At 40.5% G+C, this 23,206-nt stretch overlaps 1 protein-coding gene across 1 annotated transcript in view; it reads right to left on the bottom strand.

Moving 5' to 3' along the window:
• cdkal1 (CDK5 regulatory subunit associated protein 1-like 1) overlaps positions 1-23,206 on the bottom strand; it is a 288,180-nt gene that overhangs the window by 223,325 nt on the left and 41,649 nt on the right. Inside the window, exon 4 of the mRNA XM_033641067.2 lies at positions 13,523-13,607. Coding sequence (XP_033496958.1) covers positions 13,523-13,607 — 85 coding nt within the window. The remainder of the gene's footprint in view (positions 1-13,522; positions 13,608-23,206) is intronic.

Genomic DNA, 23,206 nt, shown 5'->3' with positions numbered 1-23,206 from the left:
TCTACCATGCTGAACACAGGAGCTGCTGGTCTACAGCTTTCTCGATCCTAAAGTTTGTGTTATTGTGTGACTTGTGTTTTAAAGGGTTAGTTTGGATTCACTTAAGTCACACAACCACACAAAATACCAATCGAGGCAGCAGCAGACCAGCAGCTCCCATGATTCTGCAACGTAAAATTTCTGTTTTTGTCAAAGAAGTCTGTTGGCTTTGAAAAGCGCAATATAACAGCTTCACTCCCCTATCAGAAGGATCTGTCTGACAGCAAGGTCAAGCAGTAAAAAATAATCTAAATACAGACTAGACTTAAACCGATGTTGATATTTTTAGGTGGGATATTTTTAGGGGGCTAAAATACATTTTGCTGCAGCCCCCCATCTTCAGCAATTTTCTCATTAAGAAGAAGAATTCCCGCTCCGATTCTGAGGCCATTATTAATGACAGGTAACTAAAAATACACACAAAAGTATGCTGCATAAAACTAACCCCAGTATTTTTCAACATTTACAAACCTCTTTCAGCAAGGACAATTTTCCCTGTTTCTCTCTCCAAGTCAATTATAGATGGCTGGTCCCATTTCCAGACTCATCCTTTCAGACATGTTTAAAGCCCTAATCTAAAACTGCAGTATGAGACATCATGGTAGAAAACATATGGGCCCACAATTTGGCTTTCATTTTAATCTGACTGACTTGATTGTGGTCATGAGATTTAAGACATTTTTCCCTCTCTTAAAATGACTAACGCAGACACCCCACTTCGGTACAATTCATAAGGTGGTGACCTGGCTTTCCTGCTTTTCCAACCCATATATTATTTCCTACATTTTACCCTTATCTCAGTCACATTCCTATTGAAATGGCCAACATGATCACAGAGTCCTTTGATATGGATAAGAAATTTTTTAAACCCCTCAACCAAACTCAAACTCAATCCCTTTACAAAATGCTGAATTTAACTTAGGATTCAACTATGGAAACCCAGTTACTTGCAACACACCAGGGTGAAAGGTCCCCCCTTTATCTTCAATCCTATATTAACTTGGCCTCTTATGGCTTAAATCCACAATCGGGGATCAGCGAAAAGGCTGGAGCCCAGTGGGGCGCCTTAAGAGCCCAGCCGTCTGAACGGATGAAAGGCGGGAGTTGTTTGTGATTGCTGTTAAGGAAGATCTTATAAAGGACAGCAACAATGTGACAGGCTGTGATTATGCAGCCATTTATTTTAAGGGACCACTCATGCACACACATCCCTGGAGTAACGCAACAAAATAAGGACACTGAGGAATATCAGTTTGTTTTCCTGCAGGCTTACGCTTTCCTCAATTTGGGAAGAAGGCTTAAGATGCTTTCCAGTGCATTTATCACTTGACAAAAAGGCTGAAGCTTTGTTCACTGACATAAACATGCTTTTTCTTAGATTTATGAATGTCACTGATTGTAAACAGCAAACTCTATATATGGTTAATGTATACTAAAAGCCAAACAACTCCTAAAAACAAAGTGTTAAAAGGCCGTCAACAACAAACAGCAGCAGGAAAATTCTCCATGGTTACTGGCTAAAAATCTTTGCACTTGCCCTCTCCTCTTCCTAGACACATTGCATTTGATCATTTCATTTTTTAGATGTATCTATGGGTGGACAATCGTATTTGTGGGGTAAAGTTACCAAGTGTTACCAACACACACACAAACATATACACAGAAACAGAATCATGGCAGAAGCCAGTGAAAAGTCATGTTTAACAAGATCCGGTTGGCTGGTGAGGCTGTTTGCTCAGGCCTTTAGTTCCATACTGTGAGCAGCCATGCATTATAGCAATATACCAACGGGTGCGCACACACACACGAATACACACACTCAGACTTGAATACCAGCACCCCATACTGTGCTGAGACCTGCATTCAAAACCACTTTGTAGAGCAGATGTGACAGGTTGTTTGTGAGGCAAATTCAGCAACTCACACGCGCATACACACACACATCCACGCAGACACACACTGTAAATGCTCTGTATGTAAACATCAAAATGCACATACAAATGCGGTGTAGAATGGAATACATTGCTAAATATATGACCTGAAGAAGCCTAGAGACGTTCAGACTTTGGCTCGGTCACAGAACCTGTCTGAAATAATCACAACGACAGATCCTGAACTGGTCCAGAGGTCTGCCGGTCCTCTAATAATGTCCATCACTGGCACCCTCTCATTGCATCTAAAGGCAATAAATGTCCTGTTTGCATGTGTGTGCGTGTGCATGTCTTCAAGGCATATTTAAAAATAGTCGGGCAGTTAGGCTTAACTAACAGGATCTCTATGGTTTTCAACTTTTTGTGTGTGTGTGTGTGTGTGTCGTTTCCAGTTGAAGACACAGTCACACAAAAGCATGCGTTCATACCATCTTGCGGGTACTTCTTGTCTTGGCACTGTGCTCTTAAAGTCATAATCACTAACAGTGGAAGACCTGGATTTAACTTGCTTATCAAAAAGGTTTTTTCAAAGAATGACAGAAAGACAGCAACGTATGAGAACACAGACATTTCCCCTGATTATATATGTTCTTTGATTACTGTAAAATCATTCTGCTAAGTACTTTAAGATTGTGTGAAATTGCAGCTGCCTTCCTACAATGACGCCTAAAAGCTTTAATGGCTTGTTCAAAGATTTCCCTGTATGACTGCTGTTATATGATGCAATGTCCAGATTCATGTTCTGTCCCAACGGTGACCAGATAATAGCATAACAACCTCTGACTTGACATTCCATTACCAGAGCCGTATAAAACACTTTTCAGCTGCTGTGGAAATTAGTACATAATACCTGGTCTTTTAAAGCCGATAGAAGCTGATAAAAGTCAGGTCCGTTCAGGGCTTTAAACATTATTAGCCTTTCATCACATTACATTCATCCGTTCTGATGCCTGCTTTGCTTCTCACCTTCTCTGATAAACAAGCTTAAAAAAGGTAAGACTGTTACTTCACTTTTAGCATTCCTCACACAAATTGGCTCTGACTGTTTGTTGCTGTGGTTAAATGTCTTAGGCTAAGCAGAGACAGAAGTACAAAGGTCCAGCCTGACAGCAGGTGAATGATTTTAAAAGGATAAGTCTGTTGGGTCTGGAATGGTAGATGCCGATTATTCCTACAAGTCCTTTTAACAGGTCCATGTTAATGTGAGTTAAATCAAAGCTGGAGCTACCCTGGATAAGGGGGATGTAATACAGAGCCAGAGAACTTTCAGCGCTGTGGTAAGGTTAATTATCCAGGTAAAGGTTCCTAAAAAATGTTTTAAAGGAGCAGTTTGTCGGATTTATTGGCATCTAGCAGCAGTAGATTGCAACCATCTGAAACTTCTCCCATGTCCTAAGTGTGAACTCCTGCAAATGGTTCCTTCAGTATCCATTGTTCAGGAGGCTTTCACTGGGAGCTGAATTATCCACAGAAGTCTCCTACTCTCCAAAACTAACAGACCCAGTGATTTAAACCAGTAAAAACGCAGAATAAAGCTGTCTTATGTTACAAATCACTGTTTTTCTAACACTGTTAAGCTCATCGCAGACAAGCCATTAGCCCAGCACCTGCTAATGTGTGCTCACCTATTTTCTCTAATAACTTTAGGATACAGACACTCAGAGGGTTTTTACTAGAAGCCAAATTATCTGCAGGGGTCTCTTCCTCTCCAAAATTAACAGACCCATTGATTTAATGCGGTAAAAACACTGCATAAAGCAATTTCACATTAAATATTGGTGTATTTCCAACTCTTTCAGGTCCTTGCAGAGTATGGTGGCTAACACAAAAACACAAATGGCCCTATCTCGAGTCAGTGTTTGGTTTCTCTGTTGTGAGCTACTATGGAAATATGACGGACTCTGTGGACGACGAGGACCTGCTGCCTATGTAGAGATATATTTTATGCATATTTTCAGGTGATTATGCACTAAGGAATGCATACTTATTTTTTTATATTCCTTTTCTGCTAATATACCCCCCTAAATCCTACACACTACACCTTTAACAGACAGATGTAGACTGAGACTGTTACATACAGTACACAGGAGCATACTTCTATAACAGCCTCTGTACATTTGCAAGGAGCAGAGTTGGGCCTCAAGGTCTCATGGTCTTTATAGTGAATAAATCACAGATCTGACAGGGCTGTATTGCTGACAACAATGGAAAAGAATGCTTGTTTTGACTACTCACTTCATACTGCATCACATGCCACATTAAGGGATTTCACCTAACCATCACAAGAACAGGACGAAACATAACAAGGCAGAGCAAAATACAATAAAGAAAAAACAGCAGACAGAACCAAACTGCTAATAACATGCTGTATGAAGTCTGTTTTATCTCTGCATGCTGTTTGATATATACAGAAGTTAAGTCAGTTAGCCTGTGCGACTGCGACATATAGAAGACTGCAGTTTGTCACTGTGAAAACCATTATGTTGTAAAAATGCTGGTATGCTGTACTATGAAATAAATGACAACAATGAATCAAATCAAATTCAACAACAGCACAGAAAGCAGACAAAAAGACCCATTTAAAAATAAAACATAACAGACCATGCCCTTGCACACTACTAGACAAAATACAATATTTAGCAGTAGAGCACAGACATGTAGAGTGCAGTCTAACTTTGCAGATGAAGACATGTTAAAAACAAGGTCATGTACGGGCCAGCCCTGGCCTTGGTGTGGTTCTCATACAGCCCTGGGCTCACTGAGGCCAGCACATCAACTCTTCCCCTCTCACTCTATGTGTCTATTTTCCCTCTGCATCTGTCAGTCTGTCTCTCCCTCTCTCGGACTATTTTTGTGTCGGCGTGTACCCCAAAATGTAGGCTAATGCCCTGCAGAACTGACAGATTAAATGCCAATCCCTGGGTTGTACCAAAACCAGCCCCAGGCAGCAAGCTCTGTGAGTGTGTGTCTGTCTGTGTTCATGTGAACTGTGTTTGTGTGTGTGCGCCCAGCTACAAATCCATGCATGTGTCTGTTGGACTGGGTGAACACAGACATGAAACAACTGCCCTTAGTAAACAACTCTAAAGGTCACTGCAGATTTCAGATTGTTTATACCTTGCTAACATATCCTGATGAAAAGGAAACATTTCTGGCCTTAATGTCAGTCACTTTCGGTGTCGGTTCATTTAAAACAACATGCTGTAAGGCCAAAATAAACAGCTCCATTCATTATAAGCGCTGCAAAAAGAAAACACGTCACTTGACCACAGAGCGGTGTAAGACTTGTGACCGATTCTTGGAAGAACAAACTGGACTAATATATATTTATGTGCTTGCTTAAGGAGCAGTGGTCATGGTTTTCTGAGGTCAGTCTCTGATCCATTATTAATGGAGCAGTTTAGGTTTTGTCATCTGACAGATTGCAGCCTCAGCTCTCTGAATTCTAGGTCTTGGAAAGAGTTGTTAATGATCTCAGGCACAGGTTGAAAAATTAGAGCCATGGAATAACACATGTAAATTACGTTTCAGGGTGGATTTTCACTTTAATGATTTCATTTGCCAAGCATGACCTTTGCCTCTGGTAAACATGTGGTCAGTAATCTATGACATAAAATCATTTGCCCAACGTCACTGGACATTTGACTAATCAAAAGATGCAGCCACAGGCTATAATACACATTCACCACTGTAAAGCCACTATAAATGTATATAAAGTTATATTAAAAGAGTTCTATCAGAGCTTCCTGCTGCCAATACAATTGTTTTTGCACTGAAAACTGTTGATTAATAAAATACATTTTAACATTTCTATTATTCAGATAAAAACATACTCATTTTGGGGGTTTCCGTGGAGCCGCTCCCTCAGCCAACAAAAGTGCGGCTCAAGGGCTGACTTTCAATAGATGGCAGCGAGGGAGCTGCTCTGCTACGTACAAAACCCTGACCCAGAATCAGGTCGTCTGCAAGTGATTTAGCACTGGGTTCTCCAAAAACATGTGGTGTGACAAAGGACAGTGGCATTCCAGCCCCCTCACAAACAGCTCTATTCAATGATCCAGGGCCAACCGAAGAGCCACAGCACATTGGTATTGTGATATCTAGGTGGGATTCTGATTTAAAGTGCGTTCAGTCGCACCATGGGCTCCTCAACCAAGCACACAGACCAAATGTCTATATTTGTGGTTCCTCTCTTACTGAGCAGGATTACAATTGCGACAACACATCGTCAATAGGGGAAAACTGAAATGAATCTGTGTCATGTGGTTGAAACTCATCTAACTCCCAAAGGGCTTTGAATTTAAAGGATACTTTAAATTTGAGATGTCCTCTTTTGTCTGAAATTTAGTTGCCTTTAGTGATGTGTTCACAAAATGTATAATCTTTCTTTTATCTGTCCTTCTAAAATCATTAAATTATTCCCCTTCAACAAGGAGGAGGGATCCCACTCCCAAGATGTTATTATTATTGATGATTACTGATTATTATCAAAATACAAACACAACCCCAACTAAGACCCAACATCTCATTTTTCTACTTCAGTTTTATCCTGTGACGTGATATGGTCCATATTCCCCTTTGTTTAAAGCAGCTAAAGTTAAACCTGCTCAGTTCTGCAAAACAATTTTAGCAGCATGTGGTTTACAATCGATGGCCCTAAATTTATAAAGCAACTTCTGCCAAGACAACACTGAGCCAACAATAGACTGTCCTGTTGCTGGGGGCCATAATATATATTCATCACCCAGCCTACACGTCTGTTATAAATAGACAGTATAAGCGCAGCACATACACTTTGGACTTCTTCCAAGAGTTCATTCTGCGTGTTGTGTGTCCCTTTTCAATTAACATTAATGATTTTTTTTTTCTTTCTTAGGGTTGGTTCATGAATATCAAAATTATATTGAAATGAATGTAGATATAAAGTGGGAATTGGCGTATTTTGAAAACAGAAGTACACAACTCCGAGTTGGGTTCTAATTCGTTACGCATACATTCCCTTGATCATACAAATTGCTGGAGACAGCCAAGTGGAGAAATCCAAAGCACACACACACACAAACACACACACACACACAAATACATCCACAAACACAGAGCAGTTCAATTACATGCTGTTGAGCAACTGTTTCTTTAATGCATTCTGCGTTCATTGATTTGAGAGGTCTCTGACATTGAATTACGCTATAGATTCCGGCATTTCCAACGCACGCACACGCACACCAAAATATCCATATCCATACTAATTGACTTTTTAGCATTCAGAAGCTGCTTTATTAGCAGTTTATGCTACTGAGTGCGGTCCTGCTTAAGGAGTGAACAGCAGGGCAGAGTACGCCATCAATCTAAAAAAGAACCTGGAAGGAATCCCATCTCCCACACATGTCGACTCACCCCTGCATGCTGCACCAAGTGATACGAGCCAGCTTCTTTTCAAAATGCTGAGGGAAACAGTTAGGGGAAGCAGCACAATGCCACAGAGAGGAATAATTAAGTAAACTAATTAATATCCTGGACTTTAATATCATCTTAATTATCACAGATTACATCAACAAAAACCATTCCTGAATCTGGCCTTAGAGTCCTTGAGCAAGACACACTATACTCACTATACATAACTTTAACCACAGCAACTTATGTACTTAGTTCTGCTCACATTAAGCAAAACAGCCCACACATATGCACACACACACACACACACACACACAATGCAGATTCAAAAAAGTAACCCTGTATTTCAGCTTCAGGACCAATCAATATTGTTGGGTAGTTTTCAAAGCACACGAGGAACATATACACTCTTTCTGCATATCTGCTAGCATTCTCTCACAGGGTAACCATACACACACACACACACACACACACACACACACCATTCTCCCACAAGCTGCCTGGGCATCCATCCGCCTGACAAACCCCGTACACACACACACACACACACACACACACACAAACACAAATACAACTCCTTATCCCACACACTTGGCGTGGATGCCAACTGAGCCCCAGTTCTCCAGAAGTAATAAACCGTCTTTTCACCGCGTCTCTCCAAACCATGATAGAAGACTGCTGAAAGCCCCTGTGCTTCCATTTTAAACCCCTCAACTCATTTACTAGAACACTGATTGTTACTTCTGTGATCATGCATGTGTGTGTGTCTGTGGATGTGTGTGTGTGCGTGTGTGCTGGCTGTACATAATGTCCCACAAGCCACTGCCATGGGCATTATTTGTTTTACACACTAATGTACATGCACACATCAGTTAAATGGGACAGCAGGACAATATGGACTACAAAGTGTTTTTTACATACGCAGGGCCCGGGTTAATTATGTAAGCTAAGCTAAGAAAACAGTAAAAAAAAAAAAAAAAACGGCCTGTATTCCCACACACATCAGTGCATTCACCAATCTGCCTCAAAACACAAAACACAAAGATTTCAAAAATGAAATTAATTTATAAAACCAATATGCAGAGGTGTAGAGTTAACAGATATTGCCATTTCCTTACCTTCCTTCAGGGTGGTCTGCCCGGTCTCCTTTAGCATTAGTGTAGCGCTGTAATAAAGCGCTACAGTACGGCTAATGACAGAACAGGGAACTGAGCACCACAGCGTAACACAGCTTGTTAGTTAACATGCAGTGCAATGGCCTCCAACTACATCTCCGCATAGAGGAGTCAGAGAGGTGAGACATACCCTCGTACAAATTACAAGACGGCATTCAAGGTTAATACATTATAACCCGTGAAAGCCGTATCCGATTGACAAACATCTATCCTTTTATGTGGAGAGCTTCTTGATAGGAGGCAGAAATGCAGTAACAGCCAGGAAAATAAGGGCAACAACACATAACAGTCTAATTGTTAATATTGCACTGATACTAAATACGGGAAACATCACTTTTAAATGCTCAATAACAGAGAGTATGTTCATATAAACTTCACAGAAATCAGAAAACCTTTAAAAGAAGGGTTTTATAGAGTTCTAAAATGCAATATACATGAGACAGTATAATTAAAATTGAGTGACAGGCACTCATTAGAAGGAGACACGTATCATAAAATAGTATAATTATGAATCTTGAAATGGAACAGTGTCAATGAGTTTACAAATGACTTAAATTACTTTATGAAAAAAAATACATCTATGTAATATTATAGAGGAAGCAATATACCACAGTTCTTGTAATGCCTGAGAAAGAAATATCCTTTTTTCTTGCAAAATGTCAGCTGGTGTTTCCCCTCAGTTTTTTATTGTCAGAGCAGCAGTGTGCTCAGATAGACCTGCTTTTTCAAGAGGCTGTAGGATCCCAACAAGGCTACGATGAACTTAGAACGTTCCTGATCTGAAATACAGTTATGTTTATCTGTGAAAGGTTTGTACTATCAGCGGCTTATGGCTTGTCAGAAGTACATAGACAATGCACTAGAGTTAATAGCCCTTTTTAAACAGGAATTGTGCAAATTTGCAGGAAATACCGCATTGGCGGTATAAAAACAAAATCGGGGAGTTCAGCAAAATGCTGCCGACCTACTGCTGTTTATACAGAATGCAACTTTTTCGGGGCAATGGGGGGCGTGAGCAAGTAACAAAACGTGTAGCTCAGCGTGTGACGTAAACAGTGACATGGGAGGGAAGTCGCAGCTGGTCAGTCCTTCGGCGATTCTCTCATAAGTCAGCCCGTCCTTCACCGCTCCCATCTTTTGATGGTTAATGGCCTCTTCGTTTGTGAGGGCAAGGAGGGCACGCAATTCCTTGTCTCCCCAGGTAATCATCTTTACTGTGTCTGTCAGGTTTGCGTTTCCCTCTTGTTACTAGCCACTCGCTAATTCCTGCTATCAGCTATTTCCTGTTTACCCACCGCCAGTGGCTCGCACGTGTGGCGTCATCAACAGCTCCTCCCACAAGTCATCAACAGCCGCTACTGTTGCGGAAAGCCACCTCGTTCTGTTTAAACCAAAGGGGTTCTGCCAACATGTCTACCCTACGAGGTGGAAAACTGGGCACCTCGGATCAACTCGCCAGTCTGGCTCTGTGTGTACAAACGCTCGCAGCTTGCCGGCAAAACGGCCCAACATTCGCCGAAAATCTGGCAGTGTAAAAGGGGCTAATGTTTATCTTCTTAATGGGATCGTCTCTAGTCTGTAACCAGCTACACAACATCTGCCACTGCATGTCAACTTGCTCACTGACCTACTGCCGGTAAACATTTACTTCAACCTTCCTCAAACAACAGGATGAGACTTATCTCAAATTAAGATTTAAAGTCAAGATTTTAAGACATTGAATGAAAAAGAATTACTGAATACATTCTTAGGGCAGCTCGATATGGGGCCACAGCTTGTACAAATGTGTGTGTGTGAATCATAAGTGCGTGTGTTTGTGGTACCAGGAGGTGCAGGCATAACGGCCAGCGTGTGACTGAGCGCGAGGCAGCCCGTGTGCCTGCCTCCTTCTCTCGTTTTTTCTCTCTGTCGATCATATGAAGAGAAGCCAAAGAAAAATGAGGGAATAAAAAAAACTTAAGTGGGCATTTGAATTTGCTTTGATCCCGTACCCCCTCATTTTGTGTCTCCATCATGCAAGCAGCAAGTGATGAAAGGCAAAACTTTTTTCTCACATTCCTCCTGTGTATGTGTGTGTGTGTGTGTGTGTGCGTCCCTCTCAGTGAATAGAGCATTAATTGCATTAGCATTACAGCTGGGTGATTTCCAGTCAAAGAAAAACTGGCATCAACAAAGAAGACATTTTCAAAGTCCTGAAGTGTGTTATTATTTTGTGCATTTCAATTGAAAAAAATTCTTTGCGTAGAAATTGGCAAGACAGAAAGAGTGAAAGAGAAAGCGAGGAGACGGCTGAGGCAGAAAGACAGGAAGATTGCACTGATGAAGTTGGCCGAGTGAAATTGTTCACCCTTCCTTATGATAAGTCCTTCTGTATCCAAAATGTAAAATGTGGCAGAAGATAAATTGCTGCTTTTTGCATTTTGCCCAAAATGCAAACCATCTATAAGAGCCAACCAACTGAAATCACTACAATTTGTCCTTTCAAACATGTCAGACAACTGTCCGGTTGTACCTCTGAAATTATTGAGACAGGAGGGTTTTCATGGTATCCAAATGTACATAAAACTCTTTAGACCAGAAAATTGAAAGCTCTTTCCTCTGTTTTGCAAGAGGTAAAAACAGCTGCAGTGTGAAGTCTCACCATCCTTCACTGTGGATAAACATTTAAATAGGGCTGTAATGATTATTTTCATAATCAGTTTAATTTTGAGATTATTTTCTCAGTTCATTAATCTTTACAACTGTAAAATGTCAAATCCCACCTGTCAAATTTCCCAGAGCCCAATGTAACATATTTAAATTGTTTGTTTTGTACGCCCAACAATCAAAAACCCAAAGATAATCTACGTGCTATTATATCAGACAAAGAAAAGCAGCAAATCTTCATATTTAAGAGGCTAGAACTATCAAATGCTTTGGCTTTTTCTGCTTAAAAAGTGACTTAAATTATTATAAAAACAGTTGCCATAATCGACTGTTGGCTAATCAATTAATGGACTAATTGAATCCAATAGAAAGAAAGATCAAAAAAGGGTTGAAGTCGAGGACCACATGAATAATTTATGGTGCATGGAGTTATTTCGGATGTAATTTATAATACAATGCTTATAAAATTTCTAAGGGTTGAGAAGAAGTCAGGAAATTCAATACCTACCAAAATTACTCTTCATAAGTATTGAGCTACATTCAATTTGCTTCTCATATCTTTACTAAATATGGTATTTATCTCATATTAAATTAAAATCAAGTTTTGTTGTTTCAGAATTTAATTATGATTCACTAGGTAATAGGACTGCACCAGTTTGTTTATTCATACCAAACCATCACAGTACAGGGGTCACAGTCTGGCGCTTGCAGCCGCATGCAGAATACACCGTATGGAGACTGATGGACATAATGTGGAGCCAAAGTCCATGAGCTCAAGTTGTGTCCAGAAACTTTTAGCCGTTAGCAACATATGCTGATCTTGGCACAACAAGTTGATTGGCGTCCGAGTCAGTCACTCTATGGCGAGTGGCCACAGCCTGAACACCCAGCTATGGGTTCCCTAACAGCTAAAACAGCAATGGAGCAATAGTTGTGTATAAGGCAAGAGTGGTGTGTCAGTGTTGTTCCACTGTTGTAGGATAAGTGACTGGAAAGTATTATAGCCTCTTGTGACCTGTTGCCTTTTGAGAAGGTGTTTGTTCAGTGTTCATACAGTGTAACACTGGAGTGTTTGAAATGTTCCTTATTTTTATAATGAAAACAGTTTACCAGAGTTGCCAGCAGGCAAAATGCTGCCTCAGTCCCCAGCAAGAGGACTGTGTCTGTCTGTGACACACTCACTATTGTGTGTTCAAAATAAACTAAAAACAAACATGTCTTTATGCATTTGAATTTGTACCGAACTCGCACCGAACCATGACTGTTATGTACCGTTACACCCCTAACTATGTAAGCTATTTTTTTGTGCTGGACTTAAGCAACAGCAGCCGGTGCAGATGCATGTTAACATGCAGTTTCTCTAATGGCCCCTAGACACAGGCTCTAGTGGATTATCTGGGTTTTACATGACTCTAACCAATGTTAATTAAAATTTTACAGGAAAATGAAAATCTGCTTTTCCCCCCCTCATACAGGGGTGGAGAGTTTAGAAATGTATCTGATAACAGGAGATACATTAACAGTCACCATGATCACTTAAAACTATTACTTGTATTGATGCAATCTGACTTCTGCCCACAGCCCGTAAAGTCCAGGGCTCTGAGGTGAAGTCTTCAAACTGTTTCCAAAAGCAAAATCCAGATTTTTTACTTACAGTCACCCAGTGACTCAGTACTCTCTCAGTAGCACAAAAGCACACCCGCCAGGTGTGTATGCCCCAGATGAATGGGAATTAATCAAAATGCAAAACAGTTTGTAGTTTTATTTCTCTGTGTCATGCAAATATCTTTCTCTCCATCCTTCTCTCACTCTCGCTCCCTCTACATGTGTGTGCAATGCATGTGTGCGTGTGTATGTTTCAACAGCGCAGTGAGAGACCAGTGGAACAGTGTGTGGGTGGACCATCATGGGGCAGCAAGCTAAAAACATGTAAAACACACACACAAACACTGTGTGCTGTAACGCAAAACCTGAATGAAAACAACACAAATTTTAAAAATGCATCCTAATTACTTTTTTTGGGGGGGCTAAGCTGGCTATATTGGTGAAGAAAAACAGAATTTTGAAAACGCCAAAGATACTCCAGTCCCTTAATGACTATGTAAGATGTAATTATGTTGGGCTATCTGCTGTCTCAAGAAAAGAATTTTAAACACTGACTGAATTTTGTCTCGCACAAAATGACATGGAACCCACCCATAACTTCTTCCATTATAATAAATGTTTTAATCAGGTGGTTTATTTTCATGAAAAACCTAAAACTCGTTTCTACTAGCAACATAAAATAGAAAATAGGAGACACAGTGTTTGTGTGTGGACATTTTTTGTGTTTGTCATTACTTGATTGAATTTCTGAAGTGGTCCTCCGCAGGGTTTTTCACGGTGCAGCTGTTGAGCACCCACAGGTCTGCATCTGCTGGGTCATCTATAAAGAGAGAGAAGGCTCATTTTTAGTTAATGTTTTCACAGGACATCACAAGCTTGACTTTCTCAAGCAAACGTAGATCAAACCAATCAACACATGATCACAAAACAAACAGTATAATTGAGGATTCAACAAAGCACAGGGAATCCTAAAAAAGCAGTACTTCTTAATTGGTCTCTGGTACAGTTCCTTTGTGTCTGAAGCATGCACAGGGTCATCATGTCCCCAAAAACTCACATCAAAGTGATGCCACATGTGGCAGTAATTCTAACCAGTCTCTAAAACTGGGAGAGCAAATCTTCTCCTCTTTTAAAACCACATCAGTCTCCTTCACACATGAGATCTTTACTGTCTTTCAAAGGTGTCTAATGACTTTAAGGTATTATAGGCATACAGGTATTACATTCACAGATGTGATCAGAGTTCTGCATGCTCTCATCTCATTAATTCAATACATATGTGCTTGTTTGTGTTGATTATCCCTGGCTTGCCGGCAGCTAATCCAGAATTCTGGAGCTAGATTTCTGAGTGCCACATTGACAGGGGACCAGATTAATTCTGTGCTGGCCTCTTTTCAGTGGGCAACATGAACCCGAGTTGATTTTAAAGTTTTACTGTTTGTTTGGTCACAGAACTTTGATTGCACTTTCTCATGCTTCAGATTTCCTCTGCCTCGACTCTTATAAACCAAATGTGTAACAGTTTTGGTATATTTTATTTAGAGCTTGAAAATGTACAACAGTATGGCAAAAGTACCATTTGGACGGGATTAGTTTTACACAGGGATGTCAGTTTACCACAGGATGTCTGTAATATAAATGTCCAATTCGCACGGGACAAGAAATCTCTGTAATTCTACCAGAAATGGAAGTGGTAACTCGCGCCCTGGCGTCACCTCCCTGCCGGCATGCGCGTGCTACGTTGCTTCCTGTAAGCTTCAGCTGAAGGATAATAATACTTAACAATTAGCCCAATGATCAGGATCATGTGCACTCAACGATTTGCAATATGGATTTATATTAGGCCTACCTAACACAACCAGAAGTCTCGTGGCTCTGAAAAGTGGTTTCTTCTCGACCTTTGTGATTGGTCTCCCACGTAGGGCTATGCGATCATTAGAAGAATGTCCACTATCATGACTGCCGACAACACCAAATGCTTCTTCAAGTGCCTCCATCATCGAAACAACACAGAAAACTAGTTGTAAATGCGGAGAAATGGTTGTAAACAGGACGTGACGAAATATTTACATCCACTTTTACAGAGGATCGCATTCGCATATTTTCTCCGGGCCGTTTTACAGAAGGTAAAAGTCGCCATAATTTTTACTGACATTATCCTTACAATGATTGCAGACATTAGGACTAAAATCCCTGGTAATAATTACTTTACCCCACGTCTCCATGTTAAACTAATCCCGTCCAAATAGGGCTAAAGTCAGCTGTTTTTCAAAATTAAGTTGTTTTTGGTATTTAGACCTTAAATTTACCAAAAGAATCCCATCCAGCTCCTGGTTTGATTGTTTGATTTTGTCATGAAGCGCGGCCAAGCTTTAAGTTGGGGACAGTGTAACTTTTAACTTATACCCACAACCAATCAGTAGTCAAAGTCTTGTGACTCCTGTAACATGTCGACCTATGCTGCCAAGAACTTCTTCCTGCTTCCCCACTGTTTGGTATATTTTTAGTGTAAGGTCCACATCATGGATTATAAAATTTATTGGCTATAACCTTTGTCTCTTTGCATGCCATCCTTGGACATGGAAATTTACACTGGCAGCTAAAATGATGAATATGAAATGTATCTCCTCTTTCACCCCACAATATTCAATATATTTCACTGATGCAGGCAAACAAAGTTATACTAATGAGCAAGAAGGCTCATTCTGGACCTTGGGACCAGTATCTGTAACAAAACAATTTCAACTCAAAGGTTCACTTTGCTTTCAGCTGCATCTCTATGTCTTGCATTTGAAATTGCCTATCCTAGACCCTCTAACCAACACGTCTTTGAATACTGAAAACCACTCCACTCATTGTTACATGACAAAGAAGCTTGATTGTCTCACAGAGCTGCCGGAATTTAGTAGAAATAAATACATAATAAACAATAACTGATGTTCAAATACTCAAAAGCAGGCCAACATTACCAAATTCGTTACTTAAAATAAACGGCCATGGACGCATATGCCTAATTGACACACACACAAACACAGTGCGGTATTGCTCCTTGTGATGTTAAGCTCGGCTGCAGCTCAAGATGACGGTGGCAGGCTTTGCATGGCACTGCCAGGAGAGCTGTCACACACAAAGACACACATAATCAGGGGGGTATGGCACGGTGGTTGTGGGGAGCTAGAAGCCTGCTCCTTCACGCCACATTGAACCAGATACTTCACTTGGAATCCACTTCCCTGCTGCAGTCAAGCATACACACACACACACACACACCCCACTCACACTGTATTTCCCGCATTAGTTAACTTGATACACACCCACACACCTGTAACACATACAGCAGGTTTCAGGATGCAGAGAAAGGGGAGATTATCGAGTACACCACACCTTGCCTTAGGTAAACTCTCAATCCCTCTCACACACACGCACACGCACACAGTTTCCGTACCAAGGACAACAGCATTCATCATATTATTCACAATAAGACACAAACACAGTTAAATATCTATTGTATTCACATTCAACATCCTTATTCTGACTGAACGATCAGTATCTCAGCTGCACATACAGACTCACATTAGTTAGAAAAATGAAGATGAAAGATCTATTGCAGTGCCACTAAGCATCACTTGTAAAATAATATCAGGCTATCTCAGGGCCCTAACATACCAAGCCAATGGTCAGCTGCTGGTCAATATCCGGCCATCAGAGAACGTCTGTTGCCCAACTTTTTCGGTGTAACTAGCACTGTTGGCACAAGTCAGCCCTTGCTGCCCATTTCAGAGACGTCTGTGAGAGAAATCATTCTGACTGACAATTCGGCTCCGTGTACGAGAGAAAAGAAACAAATGTGAGGAAAGCAAACAAACAACTTAATTCGAGAGTGTGTGAGATTGAAACATCTTACCTTCTTATATTAGGTAAGATTATTCTTTTAGCCATTGAGTTCTAGCAGAAACTGTTCATAATTGTGTTATTGTTCACTAGTGCACGGTAAATTTCCTTTGTTCTTTCAACCTCAGGTTGTGTTGTTAATGTACTAACTGGCAAACTAGTGTCTTAAATCTGTCCTGTTAGTGTTCCAGTTTCACTTTTTGAATGATAAATACAATCTACTACCACCTGCTAGTAAGCAGAGTTAGCTCCTCTCACACAGGCATAGAAAGCAGGTGCTAGCTGACAGTGTGCTGTAGTTTTTGCTGGGTGTTCAAGTACAACTTTACAACAACTAGACACAGTTCTTTAAGGTCTGTTTGATGTGCCTGGGCCTTTTAAGTTCCAATAAGTTGAATTAAAAACCTTTATAATTCCAGTTTGCCAAGAGTTTGAAATAAGAAAGACCAATAACACATCAAATCTTTAACAGAAAAAGTTATTCAACTTTCACAACTTTTAATTCACAGTGTTTTAAGGCATCAAGGTTATATTGTATGTTTAAATGTTTTAGGACTTTTCAGCAGCTGTGGAGGGAATGAATATAGAAACCACTTAGTCTATTAAAATGCGAAACACAGTATTGCCTCAAGGTGTGTTTGCTGATTGTATCAGACGAGACTTAATGAAGTCTCATAAAACAGTAGCACAGCTGCATGTCTTATAAAAGCACCTAAATAATGTGAGTCACGCTGGTGGGTCATGAATCATGGGTTGGGTTTGTTTGTTTGGGCCTCTGTGTGTTGTGGGAAGTCATCCTTTTCTTTTAATTGGACGGGACAATAATTAGATAGGACAAAAAACACAGACTCATCCTAAAGCTACAAATGCAAAACTGTGAAATGTGTGTGTGAGTTAAAGAGAGTGACAAAGAGAAAATATGTTCAGCTGGCAAAGGGTGCCCATTATGCCTACCTTTATTTGTCTAGGCAACCAACACATATACACACACACACACACACACACACACACACACACAGAGGACTAGTGGGAGTGGTCTCAGCTGTGTGGTTGCTGTCTCCTCTCTGTCCTGAGGGAGGCTTTCCAGACCAACAATAACAAGCTCTCCATCAATTTAACACATGCACACACACACACAAACACACACACACACTCTCTCTCAAAACAGACACAAACATCTGCAGAACAACCCTATCCACAGAGTCAGCACAACTTACCAGTACACAGATACAAACTATACAGACAAAAAGGAACTACAGAGAAAGGCAAAACAAAAATATGCTGCTTTTGTGTCTTTTAAAACTTCTTCTTGCTCAAGAATTTCTACATCAGATAAAATTTCAAATGATATATGCTCATATATGTGAAATTATCACTGCAACTTAAGTTTTATTTATATAATCCACTGATTACTTTGTCAATAACTGATTGATGATACATCTGTAAAATAGGGCTGTACCCAACTCAGAATTATGTCAGTTGAATCATATTTGATTGTTTAATACGAACATTTGACTATTCTTTCCTATTTTTCCATACTGAGTTTGAGGTTTGAACGGGGGTCCATGCAGCATTCAGGGTGACAGTGACATCCACTTAATGCAGTAAACAAGCTGAGTTAGCCCTCAAAGCTAATGCACGCTAACTGCAATTACAATGGATCACAAATGTACAACAACATTTTTGGCTGACACCAGATATCAAACAAAAGCTAGAGACTGAATTCACCACTTCTAAGCAGAAGGCAGACGATAACATTATCTCGGAGCCTGACAAGGCAAAGCCTCTCTTCCTGCGGGCAGCTGTCTCCGTCTCACTCAGTCTCACCCTGGGTCTGGGTCCACAGCTGCCTGTACCAGAGACCAGCTTGAAAAGCCAGGAGCTCTCACTGTGCAGCTAAATATGGGGACTGAAACATCCCCAGAAGTACACTGACTGACAAAAAAACAACAAAAGAAAAAGACTGTTTGGCTTGAAGAATCACAGCTGACTGAGGGGTCTCTGACTTCAGGGGGCAGCCCAATGGTTAAACTGAAAAAGCAAATCCTTGCCTTTTTAAAGGTGCTAATGGCTAATTTACTGGTATTTGTAGCTTTAGCTTAAAACCGCTATGGCCCCTTCAGTCTCAGTGACAACAGCAGCAGCTGTTCTTGATCCAGCACACAATCAGCATGGCAGAAACACACAAGTACGACAGTCCATCCCCATCTAGGGACAAAAGTTTGACATAATCAAACTTTAACAGCAGAAATTAAGAACTGTGACAGTTCATAATGGTGGCAACCACACATTCCCCACTGCTACAGCTGACAGTGTACTGGGGGTCAAACCCACCGCAAGGCATTGCAATACTCAAGGCAGCAGCATCTTCTCAGACAAAAAGGGCTCTTTGGAGGTACAGATGACTGAAGCCACAGTCAACAACTCAAAATGTTCACATTACCTTAGGTATGAGGATTACAGCTTTAATCATTTTCAGCTCTTTTTGAATCACTTTGTTTCCATCATGATAGACTTGTAAATCTCATTCAAAATGCAATATGATTGTGAGGACTGGCAGTCTATAGCTTTTCTAGAATAAAGAAGACTGCAAGAAACTCTACGTGAGCCTGATCGCACGACCTGTACCTTGCAGCTCAAAGTAAACCTAGTTTTAATGAGATGCAGACTCTGCTCTGACATCACTAAATATTTGAGATATTCAGTCAGGGGGAATAACTTTTGCTGTGGTGCCTAATTTTCAGACAGTGCAAGCAGTGTCTAATAATGCATTACAGGAGCGTCACACTGAGGTGAATTAGAAGACGAGCGGGAAAGTAAAGACCGACACTCATGGGTCCAAAATGACACAAGAAATCATACATCTCCACAGCTGTCACCACAAATTACTGCCTGGAGACACTCTTATTCCTCCATGAAAATCAGTTAGAGGAATAACACCACAGTCTATGGACGGCACTGAAAATGGCTGTCACACTGTCAGTGACAGCTGCTTCTGCTGAGTGAACTTTATCTCATTTGAAACTTATCAACCTTGGCAGCCTTGGCACAGCACTGGTATTAATGATATCTAGAAGATGCAAAAACTGTGCATTACTTCAAGCCAATTATTCAAATATTTACATGTTGGAAGGATAATGTGTCGTGAATAAACTGGTGCATAAGGCAGTGGATGGTGTAACTATTAAAAGAAAAGCAATGAGCCACTCAAATGACAGTATGCTGACAGTCCAGAGTAGATTTACTTTTTGGGAACAAGTTAAGTTATTAATTCATGGGCCCTAACATGTGTTTTCTGCTCATCTGTCCATCATTGTTGGAAAGTACCCTGGGGTGTGCTTCAGTGACTCAGCATTTAAGTGTACATAAATTCCTACCACCCAAAGAAGTGCTATTGGGAAATCTCTGGAAAGTTAAATTTGCATACGATTTGCATAGGTATGGAGATGCAGTCAATGGCTGCGAAGGATTTCGTTATTTTTTCAGACCATGGCCATAAGGCAATTATCTGAGACATTGTTAGTACAGAATGTGCACAAAAACTGTTGAGTAATCTTTTATCAGATAAAGAAAAGGCCCAGAGGGTAAGACAAGCATCCTGGTATGTATTTTGAGTGTGAGTGTGTGTATCCGTGTGTGTGACGGGGTAAAGGTTTCCAGTGCACATGCTGCAAAAGGAGTCTATGTTAGCACTGTATTAAACCTGCAAATTGTCAGGAATCCATGGATTAGAAGGGAGTGTGGAGAGGCTACTGAGAACATTCCTGCATACAGATCAGTTAGGTATAACTTCAGATGTTGTGCACTTGTTTCCATACATCGATGTCATATGACATACCCATAAAAAGAAAAAGAAAATGTAAGAAAAACCCAAAACAATTATGAACAAATGCTTTGCTGTATCATATTAAGCTTTATAGGGATACATTGCCAATTTTCAACCAGCTCTGTATCATAACAGTGTGGGTAGTATGTGTAAATGAACTATGGTAAACTTACCAGAGCCCAGATCTCTACGGCAGTCACTCAAAGTACAGATTATGCTTCCCCATTGTTGCATGCTAAGCACCACCAACACAAAGAGTACAGAGGCAGACCAAGAGAGAGACCCGCCCCCCCAAACTAAGATCAAACTCCAATCAAAGTGTAAAACTAGGCAGTGCTGATGAAACATTAACCAAGATTCTGTTACTGTATTCTCACCCAAAATGTTTTCAGCTACATATTTTAGTGCACTGTTTGGCTGTAATACAAGAATTTGTCAACAGGAGGTGGGTGCCATACTGTTATATATTGTATTGTAAAAGCAGAGGTTAAAAAAACTGAGGTGAAACGGTAAAACAAAGCAGTGCTGATCAAATATAACCCTAGATTATCTGACTGCATTGCCTATTCCTCGCCTAAAATGTTTTAGAAGCATATGCCATAGTTTACTGTGACAAAACGGCCAAGCTCACATTCTGTCACCCACCAGCGTGAGCATTTGTTGGTCCAGTACAACGCAGTGAATTCTGGCAGTTGTATGCTTTCTACCTCTTGAGCAAAAGCGAATGCCACAGCCCTTTTTCTCTATTTTCTATGGTCATGTAGCTCCAATTTCAAGTGTACTTGTGTTTTTCTTCTTTTTTTAGAAAGCCTCCTTTTATGTAAAGACCATCTTTCCAGCTGTGAAATACTTTCTTTAACTACCTGGGTTTAATTCAATCACAAAACAGTGACAATTTTACTAGCTCCCCTAATGTGTGACTAATGTGTGATGTACAACACAATTACTGCCTTGGCACTATTGTAGGACTCCACAAACAGACACACTTTAGTAAGGCTCATTTTTAAAACATTAGTTCATTCGATTTTTTATCTTTAATTTTGCACTAAGTGGTCATAGTTGTGGGGGAGCACTGGGTGTACCTTTATACCTACAAATATATTTCTGTCTATGATACACACACACACACACACACACACACACACACACACATACACACACAGCAGCGTAATAATGACACTATTTCACTCAGTCTGCAGCCCACAGATGAAAAGCCTGTTTTATAGTTTATCCAATATGAGAAATATATTCCATTTGACCACAACAGCTGACCCCCAAATAAATTGGTTTGTTTTTTTTTTGGTGTGTGTGTTCGAGAGTTTCTCCAATAACGAATATAAGGAATTCCACCACTGTCAAACAGTTGACCCCACTATACTCAAAGGGAAAATGGCCTTTGCTTGTGTGTGTGTGTGTGTGTGTGTGTGGAAGTGTACCTTAGCGCATTCTTTTCAAACATTCCCACCAACTGATCCAAATGACTGAATCTAATCCATGAGGTTGCCTCCTGTGTGTGCTTCTGTGTGAGCGTGTGTGTGTCTGCGTGATATTCACCCTAAATTCACCCTGCAACCAAATCATACAAGAGAGACCAGGATATTGAAAAGGCAACACCTGGGGTCAGTGTGTGTGTGTGTGTGTGTGTTTGTGTAACCATATACACAAGGTCATACATAACACATTTCAATCACACTACTCCCTATGGAGATTAGGAGAAAGGGTTATAGGAGCAGGTGCATGCATCAAATAAGTATGGATGGAAAGATGGACAAAAGAAAGAATGAGTGTGAGAGTGAGGATCAGATGGCTGCTTGTGTGTATAAAAAGAAAGACAGCAAAAAAGGATAAAAGGAATAGGTAGGATAGAGGACTGGGGAGGGTCATCCTGAGAGAGGAATGAAAAGAGAGAAGTGTGTGTGTGAAGTGGAGGCAGGTGATAGTCAATACCCCAATGGGATTTGGGATGACCAACAATGTGGGCAAAAAACAGAGGAGAAAGAAAGACGGAGCCACAAAACAAGATGTAAAATGAGGAAGGAGGAGAAAACAGAGTGGAGAAGATGAAAGTGGAAAAAACAGAGTGGACAGAGTGGAATAACAGAGGCAGGAGAGGGAAAAAAGCAGTTGGAAAAGAGAAGTAGGCGAGTGTCATCACTAAGTACGCCGCTCTGATCTGATGTTCCATAAACATCATAATAAACACACATTTCATGGCTGACATGTTTTAGTACACTTGCCAATTTTGTGTGTGTTCATGTTTGAAAATCTATAAATATTTTGTTTCAGAAATACAAAAAAAAGAGGTATTCCGCTGTATTTGCACATTATGTCGGTTGTCGATGTACCCACAGGTGTGTGCAGCCAGCACCCCACAGAGAAATGGGGAGGAGGCTCAGCTGCAGGGTCAGAAAGCAGAGAATCACACAAACAATAACAGACAGACTGGGAATAAGGTAATCTCCCTAAACTCTTGTGTATCCAATGTATGCAGATGTGCCAACAACTGTAAATTCAACTACTGTGTTTACTGTAAATAGACAACTGTTCACACTTAACTGTCAAGGTTAGTGAATTTACTTGTTTTCCTAAAAACAGCTGATAAGAACTATATTTACTCACTAGCTGCATTTTTACCTTTGCACAACATAAAAATAAGCTATAACACAACTGCATGTAAAAATGCATGTTTGCTGTTGTTGCAG

This window comes from Epinephelus lanceolatus, chromosome 10, assembly GCF_041903045.1.
Source record: "Epinephelus lanceolatus isolate andai-2023 chromosome 10, ASM4190304v1, whole genome shotgun sequence".
In the NCBI taxonomy this organism is placed as follows: Eukaryota; Metazoa; Chordata; class Actinopteri; order Perciformes; family Serranidae; genus Epinephelus; species Epinephelus lanceolatus.
The sequence above is the reverse complement of the archived record's forward strand: the minus strand, read 5'-3'. Positions and strand labels throughout refer to the sequence as shown.